Source organism: Mobula hypostoma, chromosome 20, assembly GCF_963921235.1.
Source record: "Mobula hypostoma chromosome 20, sMobHyp1.1, whole genome shotgun sequence".
NCBI lineage: Eukaryota > Metazoa > Chordata > Chondrichthyes > Myliobatiformes > Myliobatidae > Mobula > Mobula hypostoma.
In genome coordinates, this window is record NC_086116.1 from 5,330,129 (window position 1) to 5,349,405 (window position 19,277).

A 19,277-nucleotide genomic window follows, 5' to 3' on the forward strand; every position below is an offset into this window, starting at 1 on the left:
AGTATTCCCATCTTGTTAAGTACACAAGATGCAAAACAAACTTGGCAGCTGAAAACTAGTCATCCGCAAGGTGTTGTACGCCACAAGCAGAGTCATTCTCCACCATCTGTAAATTCTTGGTCTGACATAATCCTGTTATTCCAGGGGATCAACCTCGACTCAGTGCGTGTTAATGCAGTAATCAGCAGCTCAAAGCACATTGTAAATGTGGTGCCCATTCGGTGAAGTTGCAAACAGCCTGGCGATTTGGGACATGGCCTGATGCTAGTACCTGTACACTACAGAAATGAAGGTTGTTGTTTACAAGTTTATACATGGAGTACCCAATGGGTTCTCGACCAAGATGCTTAGTAGACACATGACCATCTTGGGCAGCTGCGAATGAAGTGTCATTGCTGCAATAACCATCATGTCAAAAGTGAAATCAATGGTGGAAACGTAACGGTACTTTCAATCATACATTACCCGTCAAATCTTCAGTGTCAACTTTTCATACTTAATGCATTTAGATTTTATTCTCAGGATATCAAACCATGAACAGAAACAAATGATAAAACCACATTGTTCAAAATTCAGTTTTATTTAAGACTATTAGTCTCATTAAGAAAATGATTTTTTTAAAATCAAATACAGTAGACTCTCTCAAATGGTGTCTTTGGGACCGTACAGAAAGATTGTAAGGTGATGGGTTTCTATAGCAGAGGTAGAAATTAACCAGTAATGAGGCACTGCAATGAACTGAAGCAATATTGAAAACTCAAACTGTGGATAAGGCAGATTGATTCCCACACGTGTTACTGCTTTCAGTCACAATATCTAATTAACCACAAGGGGTCAGGAGGAGGGAGAATGGAACATTTCCATTCATACAAATCAGGACGGTGCTACGTATCATCAACCTCTACAAAATCAACATTCAAATGCAGAATGGCAGGCTGTACCCTGACTAGAGGACAATTTTGTACTACAACTCTTTACTTCATTGGAAGCTGCCAGAATCCAATTTCACATGGAACTACTGTAACCAGAACAGGTTGGTTGGGTTTGGATTATGATAATCCATGAAGACAATTGCAAATCTACAGCATATTGCTCCTCCATACAAAAGAAGTCCTCTTAGCAACACTGACAAAGCAAATAAATTACCTGCAAATCCTGCAAAGTCACCTCAGCCAATCCCAGTTCAATTGACAAATATGGAGTCCTCTGGAGTGCGACTTTATATAAAACAGACCATCGCCCTTTTCAATTAGCAAGGTACAAACATACCAAATCAAAGCTTGCAAGCATATAAAATTAAACAGACACACAAAAGGAATTTAGAATTGCAATGTTTTGGAGGAACTTCAATTTTTACACAGGCATTAATTATATTCTATACATCTTTTGAAGCATCCATTACATAATAGATAGCAATTCTTTCATTCATGGAGTTCAGTATATTAATAAAGACAAGCTGTGCTTCGAGAGTTAAGCAGTAACTCTGGCCGAGCTTGGTGATTTTAGTTATGGGACATCTGGTTTGAGGAGAATGCGACAAAAAGAAAAATCAGGAATAAGCAGGAGGAACAATGAAACAAAACACATTGCAAGAGAATATGGTGTGAAAAGTGGAAAAGTTACAAATTTGGTACAAAAGTCAAACTGGCTGCTGGCTTAATTAGTAATAGGATTTGAGAGATTTACATAGCAATCACTGGGGATGTTCACATTTCCAACTACAGTTCTGAAAATCTATTGTTGCATCAGATCCAGTTGAATTCAAGGATATGGAGCATCGTTTAAAGACAATTTTGCTGGTTGGGAGATCTTCAGTTATCCAAATAATTCAAAACAAGCAATTCATTTCTCAAGGCTTAAAGTATGAAACCGAGTGTTGAGCAATCACTTCGTGGATATTTCAGGTGGTTGTTCTGAATGTTTCTCAGCTACCACATTACCATTGTAAAGCACCAATGGAGAAAGTAATTTTCACATCTGTGGCTTGTATGCATTATTGAAACAGGATTAAAGATACTCTCCTGTGCAATGCAATCTTAAAACATTTAGTAGCCTGAAAGGCACATCTAACAAAATGATGCTAACATAAATCAATGTATGGCTTTGGTTTTCAACACTATTTTACATATAAAAGTATCAACACTGCAAGTATTCATGCAAAAGTATTTATACATATACAACCTAAACTAGAGCACGCTGCTTTCAAAAGCAGAATGCGTTTTATTAACTGACTGCATTAACAGCAAGGCCACGTCAATGTCCATTTCATCTGAGGTCAGACGGCACTCCTGAAGAAGTCACGTACAAGGTGGCCGTGTCACCTGAAAGTGTGGAGACGACAGAGTTTCCATTCGTGCTCGAGCAAGCCAGCTTCAACTTCTCCAGGTACTCTGCGTGTACCGGTTTGTGACACTGCAAGACCTTGATGGCATCTTCAACCTTAAACCATTCCCTTTTCCTTCCTGTGGCAGGCGAGAGAGAAAGTATCAATGTAATTGTTATTGTTGGGTCTAGGCCCAAAACATCGACTCTATGCCCCTCCATCAAGGATGCCTGACCTGCTGAGTTCCTCCAGCATTTTGTGTGTTATTCTGTTATTGTTACTCATGTTACTGGTGACAACACAAACACTTCCAAAATGTTTTAACAAGGGACCACACAACCGCTTCTGGAACTTGGTGGCACAAGTCTTAAGGTTTAGAAGGATATCGGCCAAACATGGGAAAACGAGGCCAGCTGAAATGGGCATCTTGGTCAGCATCAAGCAGCTGTGCCAAAGGGACTTTTGCTGTGCAACTTGTAACTGTGAAGGCACCATTACACAAGTGGGTAGGGGCAAGAGATTTTCCTCATTAGGAGGGATTAGTCTTTGCATCATTGTTTTTAATTATACAGTAATATCTCATGTTGAGCCACAGGGGCATTTATAAGACCATAAGATACAGGAGCAGAAGTAGGCCATTCAGCCAGAGTCTGCTCCACCATTCAATCATGGGCTGATCCAATTCTTCCAGTCATCCTCATTCCCCTGCCTTCACCCCATACCCTTTGATGCCCTGGCTAATCAAGAACCCATCTATCTCTGCCTTAAATATACCCAATGACTTGGCCTCCACAGCCGCTTGTTGCAGCAACTCCAGTTGTACCACCCTCTGACTAAAGTAATTTCTCCACATCTCAGTTCTAAAGGATGTCCTTCAATCCTGAGGACGTGCCCTCTTGTCCTAGAATCCTCTACCATGGGAAATAACTTTGCCATATCTAATCTGTTCAGGCCTTTTAACATTGAGAAATGTTTCTCAGATCTCCCCTCATTCTCCTGAACTCCAGGGAATACAACCCAAGTGATGCCAGACATTCCTCATATGGTAACCCTTTCATTCCTGGAATCATTCTTGTGAATCTTCTCTGAACCCTCTCCAATGTCAGTATATCCTTTCTAAAATGAGGAGCCCAAAACTGCACACAATACTCCGTGTGGTCTCACGAGTGCCTTATAGAGCCTCAACATCACATCCCTGCTCTTATATTCTATACCTCTAGAACTGAATGCCAACATTGCATTCGCCTTCTTCACAATCGACTCAACCTGGAGGTTAACCTTTAGGTCATCTTGCACAAGGACTCCCAAGTCCCTTTGCATCTCTGCATTTTGAATTCTCTCCCCATCTAAATAACAGTCTGCCCGTTTATTTCTTCCAACAAAGTGCATGACTGTACATTTTCCAACATTGTATTTCATTTGCCACTTCTTTGCTCATTCCCCTAAACTATCCAAGTCTCTATGCTTCAACACTACCCGCTCCTCCAGATATCTTTGTAGCATCAGCAAATTTAGCCACAAATCCAATAATACCGTAGTCCAAATCATTGAAATACATCGTAAAAAGCAGTGGTCCCTACACAGACTCCTGTGGAACTCCACTGGTAACTGGCAGCCAGAATAGGATCCCCTTATTCCCACTCTGTTTTCTGCTGACCAGCCAATGCTCCAGCCATGCTAGTAACTTCCCTGTAATTCCATGGGCTCTTACCTAGCTAAGCAGCCTCATGTGCGGCACCTTGTCAAAGACCTTCTGAAAATCCAAGTACACCACGTCTACCTCATCTCCTTTGTCTACCCTGCTTGTAATTTTCTCAAAGAATTACATTAGGTTTGTCAGGCAGGATTTTCCTTTCAGGAAACCATGCTGGCTTTGTCATGTGCCTCCAGGTGCTCTAATCTCATCCCTAACAATGGATTCCAACAACTTCCCAACCACTGATGTAAGGCTGCTGCCTCCCACCTTTCTTAAATAGCGGAGTAACATTTGCAATTTTCTGGTACAATGCCAGAACCCATCAGTTCTTGAAAGATCATCGTTAATGCCTCCGCAATCTCTCCAGCAACTTCCTTCAGAACCCGAGGGTACATTCCATCAGGTCCAGGAGACCTATCCACCCTCAAACCATTAAGCTTCCTGTGCACCTTCTCAGTTGTAATTTTCACTGCACAAACTTCACTTCCCTGACACTCTTGAATGTCCGGTGTACTGCAGACATCTTCCACTCTGAAGATCGATGCAAAGTACGCATTCAGTTCCTCTGCCATCTCTGCATCTTTCATTACAATATCTCCAGCATCATTTTCTATTGTTCTTATATCTACACTCGACTCTCTTTACCCTTTTATATACTTCTAGTATCTTTTTTGATACTAATATCAAACAAGATATCCTTTCATAATTCAAGCTTCCTTTCATAATTCATCTTTTCCTTCCTAATGACCTTTTTAGCTTCCTTCTGCAAGTTGTGCAAATAGGACTTCTGGATGAAATGGAATGGTTTGATCTCCACAAGTGAACTGTAACTCAGGGATGTGCAAAGTCCAACCTTCAGTTTACAAAATACCTTTGAAATGACAAATCTGACGTATGAACTCAAACATTTCTTCCACTTAAGAGCAGGAGGCCTTTCATCCATATTTGTCTTTGTACTTCAAAGCAATAAACTAGGTAGGTCTCAGTATACAGTTATTAAAACAGATTTTAAAGAATCACGTAACTCAGGCCTCAAGCTGTCCAGAACTAATTTCAGAGATAACTCCTTAGACTTGGTTGCTTTCTTTTTTTAAAAATTTTTTTTTATTAAGGTTCGTAGGGTTGGTTTTGGGGAGAGGGAGTGTTAGGGGTCAGATTAGGGTTTAGTGACAGGTTCTGCACTTAAAAGACCAGTAAAATGGACAGGTGACAAAGGATTAGCTCGGCACAAACTAAACGGGACAAAGGGTCTGTTTCTGTGCTGTGCTGCTCTATGACTCTCTGACAGCAGTGAATGCTGGGCTGTCCCTGGTCGGTGGGTCCTGGGATCAGATATCCATGTGAGGAGGAGGCACAAAGCCCAGTTGGTGAGCCCAGAATTCTAGGTCCCATCACTGGCTAGTCCTGGGGATCAATACCGAAGGTTGAACATCAGCCTGAAAGTTGAACCCCATGGCCCGAGATTTGCCCCGGAGCTGGGAGTACTTTATATGTGTGGGTGGGAGGAAAGGTGCTTATTTTCGCTGATGTTTTGTAGCTTGTTTTCAGAGTTGTTCTCTGTTGTATCAGTCAGCTGATAATGAGATGATTTGAAGTCCAAATACAACAATGCCAGGGTTGCCTTATCTCTCCCCCAAATGCCTAGGAATCCATCAGGTCCATTTGCAATAGTTGGTTGAGTCCCAATTGAAGTTCTCATCTCTGTGAGGTCACCTCAAACATTACAGAATGACCCAGTACAGCAATGGAGTGACAGCTGGCCATTCAACCTCATCTGACACAGGGCGTATGTCAGTAAATGAACCACAGACCTCTTAAAACCCACACAGAAACACTGCTGAACGCCTCAGCTGTCTTGCAGCCACAGGAAGTGGGGATGCTACATCCCCCGTGATACAAGAGTTCCTGTCTGACGAAACAGCCCACGCCATACCCTTAGTCTCTCCATTAGTTCCTCTACCTACCCCAGCAAATACAAACATTAAGCATCTCCATCAGATCTCCTCAGCTACAGAGCAGGATGATCCAGGAATGTCACCATACAACATGATGCCAAGGTCCAATCTGGAGTACTAAAGGTTAAAAAACTCACAATCATGTCCAGCCAGAAGCGCAGGATGGTCCATCTCAGCATCTAAACATTCCCAAAGGCACAGAAATGAAGCTCCGGCCAATTCAATGTGATATGAAGATTTGCCTCACAGCACTGCATACAAAGGTCCTGGGACTGGACAATACCCAGGCTGCAGTACTGAAGACCCGCACCTCCAGCAAAGCTGCTTCAGTAGTTAACATTGGCACATACCCCATGTGGAAGATTGCCCAGTTATGTCCCATTCACAGAAAGCAGCACAAATTTAATCTGACTAATTACTACAAAAGCAATGTGCACTCAATGAGGGTGGCTGTCATCAATGATGCTATCAAATGCTTCTAATTTTGACCTCCAGCAACTCAAGTCAATCAGCACTGCTCTCCAGCAAGGGCAATCTGTCCTTCCAGGGCACCAAAGCCCAAAACAGAGTGCAGCGATGGGTTTGACACACAATGAGAACCACTGATAGGAATGCCGGGAGATAGTCCAGCTCCTGGCCTTCACGTGTGGCTTAGTTACTAAGCCCAGCAGAACTGTTTCTACTGACAGTAGGGACAAAGGTGGGGTAATGGTGCCTTAAAACCAGTCGCTATGGGCAGATGGGGCTCATCAGTCATGGTTGACAGCTCATCTAGAAGGAAAACTGATTTCAAATCTCCACTGCCTTGTGGTTATGCCCACTCACAGGGGAGGCTTCAGGAGTAAACCCTGAGGAAAACTCTGGAGCTCGAGTCCCTAAGGATGTCCTATGCTGAGTTCAACACTAACTGGCAACTCCTGCAAGGCTGCTGGTGCCAAACTGCCGTTCCTTTGGATTCATCAGCTGTGTGGAGAGGGGGAGTCTGCTACACGGGAACAGCCTGCTCTCCGTGTTGTACTGCCCTGGCTCGTCTATCACATGTACAGCTACGTGGGGGTGGGGGGGGGGGGGAGAGAGTCTGCTACACAGGAACAGCCTGCTCTCCGTATTGTACTGCCCTGGCATGTGCATGTAGACAGCCAGGATGCAATATCCTGACCAGTGGAGGGCCTTAAATTGCCACGGCTCATTTGCTCAGTCATGTGAGAAAATTAGCTAAATATAGTCCTTAATTCAAATCTAACATCTTACTCTAAGTGGTTACATCCCTAAATAGTCAGAGTTCTCATAACTCTTATAGCAACTAAAAGCAGGAAAGTCAACAAACAAAATTGGCACACAACAGGGAGGTGTCAAACTGATTAATTCAATTTGTCTCCATTCCCAAACCCACCAAATTCCACGCTTACCCTGACTACACCTTTTCCCACCCTGTCACTTGCAGTTCCTTCACCCCTACTGCATCTACTACAAATTTCTGGCAAGAGAGCATCAATGAGCAATGGTGACGTCTTGCAGACAGCTTACAAAACTGCTGGATACCCTTCCTAAATTACTACTGATCTGGGATAGACTGCAGCCTATTATATCCCCCTTAATGTATTTTTGGGCCAACTGAATGATCCAGCATTTCTGTGATCTCCTGGGGGATTTGGGATGGAGTTAGCTATAGCTGTCGCTGTGGGGTATATTCCCAGTGGTGGAATAAGAACCTGTGGTTGGCTCCATTACTCCATACCAATTAAAGCAATAAGCAAGATTTTTCTTTTTAACTCATTGTGGACTAGAATGAGTGTCCAATGCCTTCTGCCTGCGTCTGACCAGTCTCCTTCTCACTGTTACCGGTGAAGGTGCAGGAGTCTTGTGTCCCACGCTGCGGTTGCCTTGGTGGCTCAAGGCTATGGAGTCACTTTTGGCTGCAGTTTGATGTCCAACATCCTCAGCACTGAACATGTTTGACTATTTGCAGGATTCAATCGTGGTGTTGCAGCATGCAACTGGATCTGTGGCTGCGATTTGAACCCACCGACACAGTGCTGAACTGACTGACCCCAGTGCTGGTGGCTGTGGCCATGGGCTCCTGTACTGGTTTTCCTCGCCCCAGTGACTCATGATTGTGGACTCACATATGGGGTCTCTATGGTTCGATGTTTAAAGATTTGTTTGTTTTTTGCTGATTGTGCGATTTGTTCTTTTCTTTAAATGGGTACTATTGTGTTTCTTTGTTTTGTGGCTGCCTGCAAGACAACCAATCTCAAGATTGTATGCTGTATACATATTTTGATAATAAATGTACTTCAAATGGCTCTCCATTCCAGGGCATCCAAGATATCCTTTATTCCAGCAAATAGGGTCGTCTGTTTCCCTTCCCCCTCAACCCCCAATGCAGTTCTGAAATATTTCCCAAACTCTGCCTTCACCAAATTCCCTCCTGACACAATGGGATAGGAATCCCCCGGTCCTCACTGGTTTCCGCATCCAACACATTCTCTGCGACTTGTCATCTCCAATGGGATCCCACCACTGGACTCCTCTTCCTCTCTCGTTCCCACTTTCTGCAGGGATCACTTTCTCTGACTCCCTTGTCCACATGCTCTTCCCCACTGACCTACCTGGCATTTAGGGGTAACACCTGTGACAAGTGCTACACCTGCTCTTACACCTACTGCTGGTCTCCAATGTGCCAAGGGACTCCAGCAGCTCCAATGCCATAAAACCACAAGACACAGGAGCACAATTAGGACATTTGGCCCATCAAGTCTGCTCCATCATTTCATCATGTCTGATCCATTCTGCTGTCTTCTCACCATATCCTAACCCGCAGCCTCTCTGCTTCAACACTACTGGCCCCGCCACCCATCTTCATACCATCTGCAAACTTGACTACAAAGCCATCAGCATAAAAAGAAAGTGGTCATGACACAGAGCCAGTCACCCCTTTGCCTCCTGCCCATCAGCAACTGCTTTATCCATGCTACAATCTTTCCTACAGCTTCAAATGCAGCACCTTGTCAAAAGCCTTCTGAAAATCCAAGTGCACAACATGAGCCATCAATTCTCCTGCTTGATAAAGAATTCCCACAGACTTGTCAGGCAAGATTTTCCCTGAGCAAACCATGCTGCCTATTTTATCATGTACCTCCAAGTACACCAAAACCTCATTCTTAATAATGGACCCCAACATCTTCCCAATCACTACAACTCCCTTACTTCTGCCTCCATCTCTTCTTGAAGAGTAGTGTGACATTTGCAATTTTCCAGTCCTCTGGAAAAATGCCAGAATCCATTGATCTTTGAAAGATCATTGCTAATGCTTCCACGATCACTTCAGCTACCTCTTTCAGAACCCTGGGGTGTGGTCCATCAGGTCCAGGTGACTAAGCTACCCTCAAACCTTTGTTTTGTTTTCCAAGCACCATCTCCCTAGTAACAGCAACTACTCTCACTTCTGCCCCTCGACACTCTCGAACTTCTGGCACACTACTAGCATCTTCCATAGTGAAAACTGATGAAAAATATTTATTCAGCTCAATCACCATTACTATCTCTCCAGTGTCATTCTGCAGCTATCCAATATCTACTCTCACCTCGTTCATATATCTGAAAATAATTTTGGTGTCAGTTTTATTATTAGCTAGCTTACCTTCACTTTTCATCTCTCTTCCCCCCCCCCCCCCCGCCCATGGCTTCCTTTTTTATATATATATATATTAGTGGCCCTGTTGGTTTTTAAAAGCTTCCCAATGTTCCAATTTCCTACTAATTTTTGTGCTACTATATGCCCTCTTTTGCTTCAACTTCCTTTGTCAACCACATAATACTGATACATCTGACTTTAGTTTCTCCCTCTCATACTGCAAGGTGAATTCTATCATATTACAACCACTGTTTCCCAATCGTCCCATTAACCTTAAGCTTCCTAATCACATCCAGTTCATTACATAACACCCATAACAACTGATGATTCCCTAGTGGGCTCACTACAGGCTGCTCCAAAAAGCCATCTCAGAGGCTTGGGATCCAGCATCAACTTGATTTTGCCCAGTCTGCAGATTGAAAACCCCATGACTAATATAACATTACTTTTTTGATCATCTCCTGCTGTAATCTGTAGGCCACATCCTGCCTTCTGTTTGGAGGCCTGTAAGTAACTCCCATCAGGGTCTTCTTGCTCTCTACCCACAAGAATTCTACATCTTCTGATCCCATGTCACCACTTTCTAAAGGATTTGATTTCACTTTTTACTAGCAGAGCCACTCTTTCTTCTCTGCCTACCTTGTCTTTTGATAAAGTGTGTATCCTTGGATGGTAAACTCGCAACTGCAGTCACCTTTGAGCCACGACTCCATGAAACCCACAATGTTATACCTACCAATCGCCAACTGCACAAGATCATCTACCTTATTTCGTATACTGTGTGCATTCATATACAACATGTTCAGTCCTGTATTTGTGACCTTTCCCAATACTGTATTCCTTTTACATTGCAACCTATCCGACTGACTGGGACCCCATCACCTGCTTGTCCTTCTTGACTATACACTACCTCGGCTTGTAAACTATCATTCTGGTTCCAGTCCCCCTGAAATACATCAGATTTCTGTTTTGTTTTTTTTTCCCAGAAGTCACATGAAATGTGACTCCAGGGAGCAGATGATCCAGACAAGAACAGCAAAGGTGAGGAAATTTAGTTTTGTAATGAGAATCACTCTTTCCCTGCTCCATAGCTATGTTAATTAGGAGAAAGCAAGTGGATTCAAAGGAAGGACAATTTGCTGTGTTGTGGAGGAGGGTTGGGGCTCTGAAGAACACACACAGAGCCTGCAGATTTTTCCTCATGTGGGATGGAGGTGTAATGGGACTGAACATTATGATGAAAACTAGATCAGGGAATTTGAAATTGTCAGACTGGTAGAGGGAAGTGGGAAGGGACTAGAACATGGAAGATGGGATTGAGTGAAGTTAGGAAGAAATAAGATTGTTGGGCAAGAACTAGCTGAGACAGTCTTGTTTGTGGATCTTGTGTAGGAAGTAGAAGCAGTCAGTGCAGGGTTGGAGCACCAAGACTGAACCTGAAACTTCTGGCCTGATTAGGTTTGCTCTGAAACACTGAGTGGTCTACTTGATTGACTGAATTCTTCCAAGATCTTTGTTCTCATTTCGCTGGGAGTATGATTCAAGGATTAATTTCTGAAGATAGAAAAGTCACCAAAGTATAAAAGCTTGGAGCCGGGAGCAGCAAAGTCCAATTAATTTGCTCCCACACTGACAGTTACATTTTATTTAATGGTCACAAGCAGGGATTGAACAACATTAATTGCCTTTAAGCACCAGGTTTCATTCTTTTGACTAAGACAACATTAATGTCGCATAGGTGGTCTGCTGAGGTACCAAGCTACAAGTTTGAATTGTTTCTCATTGCACATTGGTACAACCTACTATTAAAGTATTTGGAATGGAACCGTGCAGTTAATCAAGCCACTCGAATTCAGCCCTCGCAGTGGAGGGAAGGGGTCATTGATGATGCAGCTGGAGACTACTGGGTTAAGTCACTCTTCCAGTGGGGCTCTTAAGATGCTACATGCAGATGGCAAATTAAAAACTCAGAATCAAACTAACCCACGAAATCAATAATCTCCCATTAGTGTCTTTGGACATTATGCTCATTATCACTGCTAAATTCATATCATGTCAAATCCTGTTTTAATTAAATCCCTATAAAAAGGACTTCCGAGTGCTGTTGAATCTCCTTAATTTCACGATCCACTTGGGATTGCAGAATGCACTCCAACAACAGCCTCTCCGGGAATTCACTTTACAAGGCTGTGCAAGCAAAGAGAATTTCATCTCAAGTACATTTTTCCAACAGCAATTATATTAGTTTTTAACTCTTCCTCCTTTTAACTTCTAAATAAGCACGTCTAGTATGGGTAGAAAAATACTAATGGGGTAGTCAGCAGCAATAATTCACAAGCAGGAAACCACAAAATATATGCTTTCCAACCCAAAAGAGGAATTCATTTCAAAGTTAGGAGGGAGATGGTAGGAAGGGAAAAGCTGATGACTACATCAATACATTTGCTACCTGATAACTCAATCCAGTTATTACATAGGATTCTATCATACCAGAGGCAGTACTTTCAAAACAGTGTCAGTGCACTTTGTGTTTTTTTTAAGTTCAGATAAGAATTTGCAAGAGAATTCCAGGGTTCATCCAGTATTCATTGCTAGTTTGAGATTTCATATGTCAAAGACACTTGCAACTTTCTACAAATATATGCTGGACAGCATTCTGACTAGTTGTATCACAGCCTGTTATGGGGTCTCCATATGGCCATAGACATGGGAGCAAAACAAAGCCATTCAGCCCATTGAGTTTGCTCTGCCTTTCCATTATTACTGATTTACCATCTCTTTCAACCTCATTCTCCTGCTTTCTTCCCATAATCTTTGACATTCACTAAAGAACTACCTATCAATCTTCACTTTAAATATACCCAATCACTTGGCCTCCACAGCCATCTGTGGCAACAAATTTTAGATTCATCACCCTCTTGCTATATATAAAAAATCCTCCTAATCTCTGTTCTAGAGGGACATCCTTTTCTGAGAATGTGCCCTCTGGTCCTAGACTTCCTCCACTATAGGAAACAGTCTGTCCACATTCACTGTCTAGGCCCTTCAATATTCCAATCGGTTTCTCCCTCCCCACCTCCCCCCAAACTCTTCTGAGCTCTCAGCAGGTACAACCCCGAGCAATCAAATGACTGAGACCCCCCCCCCCCAAACCTCTCCATTTCCAGAATCATTCTTGTAAACCTGCTCTGGACCCTTTCCAACGCCAGCACAGCCCTTCTTAGATAAAAGGATCCACAACTTGCATTTGCCTTCATTACTACTCACTCATCCTGCTAATTAACCTTTAAAGAATCCTGCACATGGTCTCCCAAGCTGATTTCCCCATATAGAAAATAGTCTACACCTTCATTCCTTCTACCTCCAATGTACACAATGGCAAGAGGTTGCAGACGATAAGTTCTACCAGCTCCTTCATGGGGACATCGCTCCCAATCAAGGCATCTTTAAGAGACTATGCAATGGGAAGGCGGCATCCATTTTTAAGAAGCCTCACCATTGCAGACATACACCTTTCCTGTTAATACCATCAGGGAGGAGGTAAAGAGCCTGATGATCCATACTCACCAATTTAGGAACAGTTTCTTCCCCACTGCCATCGGGTTTCTGAACAACCCATGAACACTACACTATTTGGAACTTGAGATTCCATCTTTGCACTGTACTGTTGCTGCAACACCAGTTCACACCTTATGTCAGTGATAACAAATCAGATTTTACTATTTACAATAGGGCATGGAGTAGGTCCCGCCAACCCCGCAACCCCGAATAACTCTAATCTAATCGCAGGACAATTTGCAATGACTAATTAACCTACCTGCTAGGTCTTTAGACTGTGGGAGGGAACTGGAACACCCATCCCATAGAAGGAAATAGAGATTCTTTATGGAATGGCACCAGAAGTGAACTTTGAACTCTAGAACACCCAGAGCCGTAGTAGCACCACACTACTCACTATGCCACCATGGCACATTCTATGATTCAATGGCCTTCTCTGACCAATTCCCCAACACCACTGACCCTCCAACAGAGACGACCATGGTGATTACTGAATTTCAATTCAAAGGTTTTCTGGTCCAAGTTGCACATGCACTTCTATTGAAAGCTCAGGCGACAGCACCACCTGTCACAGGAATAATGACAATGCAATTCAAAAAAATCCAACAAGTTACTTAGAAGTGGTTTGCATAAGGCTTGGGAGGTACAATAACCAGTGGGAGCTTAGATCATGGATCTGTATCATCAAGAGCAATAATGAATATATTTTAAACTTACCAATATTAACTGAATCCTCCCAATCCTCTAAAATTTCTGTCACTATGAGGATAAATACGTAGGTTCTGTGCTTTCTGTCTCTATTCTATTGGGGGGGAAAAAATAGTATTACGAAAGCAACAGTGCAGAATATATACAGTTCAAGTCGGAAGTTTACATACACCTTAGCCAAATACATTTAAACTCAGGTTTTCCACAATCCCTGACATTTAATCCTAGAAAATATTCCCTGCCTTAGGTCAGTTAGGATCACTATTTTAAGAATGTAAAATGTCAGAATAATAGTAGAGAGAATGATTTATTTCAGCTTTTATCTCTGTCATCACTTTCCCAGTGGGTCAGAAGTTTACATACACTTTGTTAGTATTTGGTAGCACTGCCTTTAAATTGTTTAACTTGAGTCAAATGTTTTGGGTAGCCTTCCACAAGCTTCTCACAGTAAATTGCTGGGATTTTGTTCCATTCCTCCAGACAGAACTGGTGTAACTGAGTCAGGCTTGTAGGCCTCCTTGATCACACACAATTTTTCAGTTCTGCCCACAAATTTTCTATCGGATTGAGGTCAGGGCTTTGTGATGGCCACTCCAATACCTTGACTTTGTTGTCCTTCAACAACTTTAGAGATATGCTTGTGGTCATTGACCATTTGGAAGACCCATTTGCGACTGAGCTTTAACTTCCTGGCTGATGTCTTGAGATGTTGCTTCAATATATCCACATAATTTTCCTTCCTCATGATGTCATCTGTTTTGTGAAGTGCACCAGTCCCTCCTGCAGCAAAGCACCCCCACAACATGATGCTGCCACCCCCATGCTTCACGGTTGGGATGATGTTCTTCAGCTTGCAAGCCTCACCCTTTTTCCTCCAGACACAACGATGGTCATTATGGCCAAACAGTTCAATTTTGTTTCATCAGACCGGAGGACACTTCTCTGAAAAGTAAGATCTTTGCCCCCGTGTGCACTTGCAAACTGTAGTCTGGCTTTTTTTATAGTGGTTTTAGAGCAGTGGCTTCTTCCTTGCTGAGCAGCCTTTCAGGTTATGTCGATATAGGACTCGTTTTACTGTGGATATAGATACTTGTCTACCTGTTTCCTCCAGCACCTTCACAAGGTCCTTTGCTGTTGTTCTGGGATTGATTTGCACTTTTTGCACCAAAGTACGTTCATCTCTAGGAAACAGAATGCGTCTCCTTCCTGAGCAGTATGATGGCGTTTCATGGTGTTTATACTTGTGTACTACCGTTTGTACAGATGGACATGGTACCTTCAGGCATTTGGAAATTGCTCCCAAAGATGAACCAGACTTGTGGAGGTCCACAATTTTTTTTCCCCCCCGAGGTTTTGGCTGATTTCTTTTGATTTTGTTTGTAAACCTCTGACCCACTGGAATTGTGATATAGCCAATTAAAACCTGTCTGTAAACAATTGTTGGAAAAATTACTCGTGTCATGCACAAAGTAGATGTCCTCAACATCTTGCCAAAACTAAAGTTTGCTAATATGAAATCTGTGAGTGGTTAAACAATGAGTTTTAATGACTTCAATCTAAGTGTATGTAAACTTCTGACTTCAACTGTAGATCATTAAATAGCCAAGCCCTGGCAGATGTTCTGTGCATTTGATTTCCAATCACTGAATATGCATCCTATGATCATATCACACCATCTTGCAGAACTGATCTCAATAAGGAGTAGGGATGAGGAAGGAGGTAGGAAAGGAGGGAAGGCAGATGGAGCAATAATCATCCATGCAATTTTCCACACATGCCATTTTAACCTTGACATGCCTCATCGTGAGATCTGCCCCACGGTTCACATCACCACAATCACGGCTAATCAACAGCCAAATTATTTGTACAGTTGCCCAAACCTATGATGCAGAGTGCAGAAATGTCTACTATGAGAAGAATGAGAGGAAACATTTTAAGGTGACTGCAGGAGTATGGGCAGGGGGTGGTAGGGGAGAAAAGGGGTAAAGAGGGAAAGAAGAGGGTGGAATGTCAGAAGTATTTCTGTTTCATAAACAGCATGGTGAGTATGTGGAATGTCCTGCCAGGGTTAGTGGTAGAGTAGATACATTAGGAAGATTTAAGAAAGTCTTAACTAGGTACGTGGATGACAGAAAGACAGGGGGCTATAGAGGGAAGGGTTAAATTGATCTTGCAGCAGGTTAACAAGCTGGCATAATATTGAGGACCAAAGGTTCTGTTACTGTGCTGTAGCATTATGCTGACTGTTGCTCCTGTATAAAATGGATACTAAATGTGGTTTCCACAATGTTGTTGTAAAATTCTATAAAGAACATGTACATCTCCTAAAGCTTTAAATTTTAAACAAAGAAATTCAAAGCGGACTAGAAACAGCAATGAAGTAAGAGCAGGAAGAAAGGGACAGTGACAGCAAAGGTTGCTGGATATGGCAGAATGAGAGCTAGATGACAACGGACACCCTGACTTCTAAAACACAAGGTATCAGTAAACTTTAGTACTGACTCTAGGAGCGGGAAAAAGTGCCAGAGTTGTAGCAGGAAATTGAAAAAAAAGATGCTGTGCTGGTCAGGGAAGTACATTTAGCTCAAATGTCAAAGCAAAGGAATGAATTATTTCACATTAGATGGAGTAACAAAAAATCAACAATGTACTGAAAGACAGAACGTCAAATGCCAGTAAGGCTACAAATAGGGTGATCAAAGAAAATAAAATACAGATGACTGACCAAAAGCAATGACTTTGTATTCAGCACACAATGCAAATACACTGCGGTTTCTGGTTGCTCATGATGTGCATTCAGAATGACAATAATGGAAATAACTGAAAGCTTCTCAAACTAAATGCAGGAGAGATTTGACAATACTGTGTAAAGTTTAATATTAAACTTTGTCAGGAAAGATTATTAAAAGTACAAGGTCACAAGACATATGTACAACTTATGAAAATAGTTGTCACAATTTGGGAATGCTTTACCACAGCAATGATGAATGTGGTTTGAAGGTTTCAGCAAATGATAAATTCAGGCACTGAAAAGTGACAAACTCACCTCAAATATCCCCAGTAATCTTCCTAACTTTCCTTTCACTCCAGCCTACACATTAAACAAAAAAAAGAGATGAATTATGCATAATACCACAAGCTCCCCATAAAATATACAAACCAGTTCGTATATAATAAACTCTGTATAGCATGACAGAGGACATATCTACAAAAAAAATATACATTTTGCATTACCCGTTCAACCAGTTTGCTACATGCATTTGTTCAGGTGACTGAGTGGGATGCACATTAAACCAGCCTTAGTGTTTAAATTACTATGAGGAAATGGGATGGTATCAAAACTATTTGGAATTCCAGAAACGCAAACACGAGGGAATCTGCAGATGCTGGAAATCCAAGCAACACACATCAAAGTTGCTGGTGAACCCTTCGTCAAGACCAACTGAAAGAGAAGCATTTTAAAATTTACTGTTGCGAAGCCTCTTCCAGTGATGCCTACACTACAGTTTAAATCTTCTCTTCGACGGGAGCTTAGTGAAACCTTCTCTCACTGCTCCCCATCTATAATTTCTTCAGCCCTTCAACTTTTCAACCACATTTTGCCAGCTCTTAGCTCCATCCCTCCCCCTCCTGTCTTCTCCTATCATTTCGGATCTCCCCCTTCCCCTTTCAAATCTCTTACTAGCTCTTCTTTCAGTTAGTCCTGACGAAGGGCCTTGGCCCAAAATGTCGACTGTACCTCTTCCTATAGATGCTGTCTGGCCTGCTGCGTTCACCAGCAACTTTGATGTGTGTGTGTGGAATTCCAAAAGTCTCTGCAAGTGTGCACATTTTACAAGGTCAGAGTCTTGCTTCTGGATGTCCATAAGACCACGAGACATAGGAGCAGAATTAGGCCATTTGGCCCATCAAGTCGATTCTGCCATTCAATTATGGCTGATACCCCCCCCCCGATTCCCTGGCCTCCACCCCCCCCCCCGAGACCTTTGATGCTGTGGCCAATCAAGAAATTACCAATCTCTGTATTAAATATACCCAACAACCTGGCCTTCACAGCCGACTGTGATAACAAATTCACCACCCTCAACTAAAGAAATTTCTCCACATCTTTTTTTAAATGGACGCTCCTTTATCCCAAAGCTGTGTCCTCTTGTCCTCAACTCCCCCACCATGCGAAACATCGTTTCCAAATCCACTCTATCTAGGCCTTTCAACATTCGAAAGATTTCAATAAGATCCTCCCTCACCCTTCTAAATTCCAGTGAGTACAGGCCTGGAGCTATCAAATGTTCCTCATGCGATAACCTTTTCATTTCCAGAATACTTCTTGTGAACTTCCTCTGAACCCTCTTCAATGCCAGCACACCTCATCTTTGATAAGGAGCCCAAAACTGTTCACAATACTCAAGGCGAGGCCTCACCACTGCCTTATAAAGCCTCAGCATCACATTCCTGCTCTTATATTCTAGACCTCTTGAAATGAATGCCAACAATTGTACTTGCCTTCCTCACCACAGACTTGACCTGCAAGTTAACTTTTAGGGTGTTCTGCACAAGGATTCCCAAGTCCCTTTGCATCTCAGATTTTTAGATTTTCTCTGTTTAGAAAATAGTCTGCACATTTATTTCTACTATCAAAGTGCATGACCACACATTTTCCAACATTGTATTTCATTTGTCACTTTCTTGCCCATTCTCCTAATCTGTCCAAGTCCTTCTACATCCTACCTGCTTCCTCAACACTACCTGCCCCTCCAATCTTTGTATCATCGGCAAACTTGGCAACGAAGCCAACTATTCTACCATCTAAATCATTGGCATACAGCAACAACACTGCAGAACACTAGTCACTGGCAGCCAACCAGAAAAGTATTCTTTTATTCCCACTTGCTGCTTCCTACTAATCAGCCAATGGTCTAACCCATGTTAGTAACTTTTTTGTAATACGTTGAGCTTTTAACTTGGTAAGCAGCCTTGTGTAGCATCTTGTCGAAGGCCTTCTGAAAATCCAAATATACAACACTCACTGCATCCCCTTTACCCTATTTGTAATCTCCCTAAAGAATTCCAACCAGCCCATCAGGCAAGATTTTCCCTTAAAGAAACCATGCTGACTTTGCCCCATCTTGTTCCTTGTCACCAATACTCTATAACCTCATCCTTAACAACAGACTCCAACAGCTTCTCAACCAGAGGTCAGGCTAACCGGTCTACAATTTCTTTTCCTCCGCCTTCCTCCTTTCTTAAAGATATTTGCAGTTTTCCAGTCCTCCGGAATCAGAGTCCAATGATTCTTGAAAGATCATTTCTAATACCTCCACAATCTCTACCACTAGCTCTTTCAGAACCCTAATATGCAGTTCATCTGGTGCATACCCTCAAGTCTTTCAGCTTTTTGAG

At 42.5% G+C, this 19,277-nt stretch overlaps 1 protein-coding gene across 1 annotated transcript in view; it reads right to left on the reverse strand.

The window, feature by feature from the left end:
* Nucleotides 1-543: 543 nt before the first annotated feature.
* Nucleotides 544-19,277, reverse strand: part of LOC134359301 (diphosphoinositol polyphosphate phosphohydrolase 2-like) — a 58,396-nt gene continuing 39,662 nt past the window's right edge. The window contains exons 3-5 of the mRNA XM_063072296.1: nt 16,924-16,968; nt 13,887-13,971; nt 544-2,462 (exon numbers count right to left, since the gene is read on the reverse strand). Of these exons, the coding sequence (XP_062928366.1) occupies nt 2,266-2,462; nt 13,887-13,971; nt 16,924-16,968 (327 nt within the window). The 3' untranslated portion in view covers nt 544-2,265. The remainder of the gene's footprint in view (nt 2,463-13,886; nt 13,972-16,923; nt 16,969-19,277) is intronic.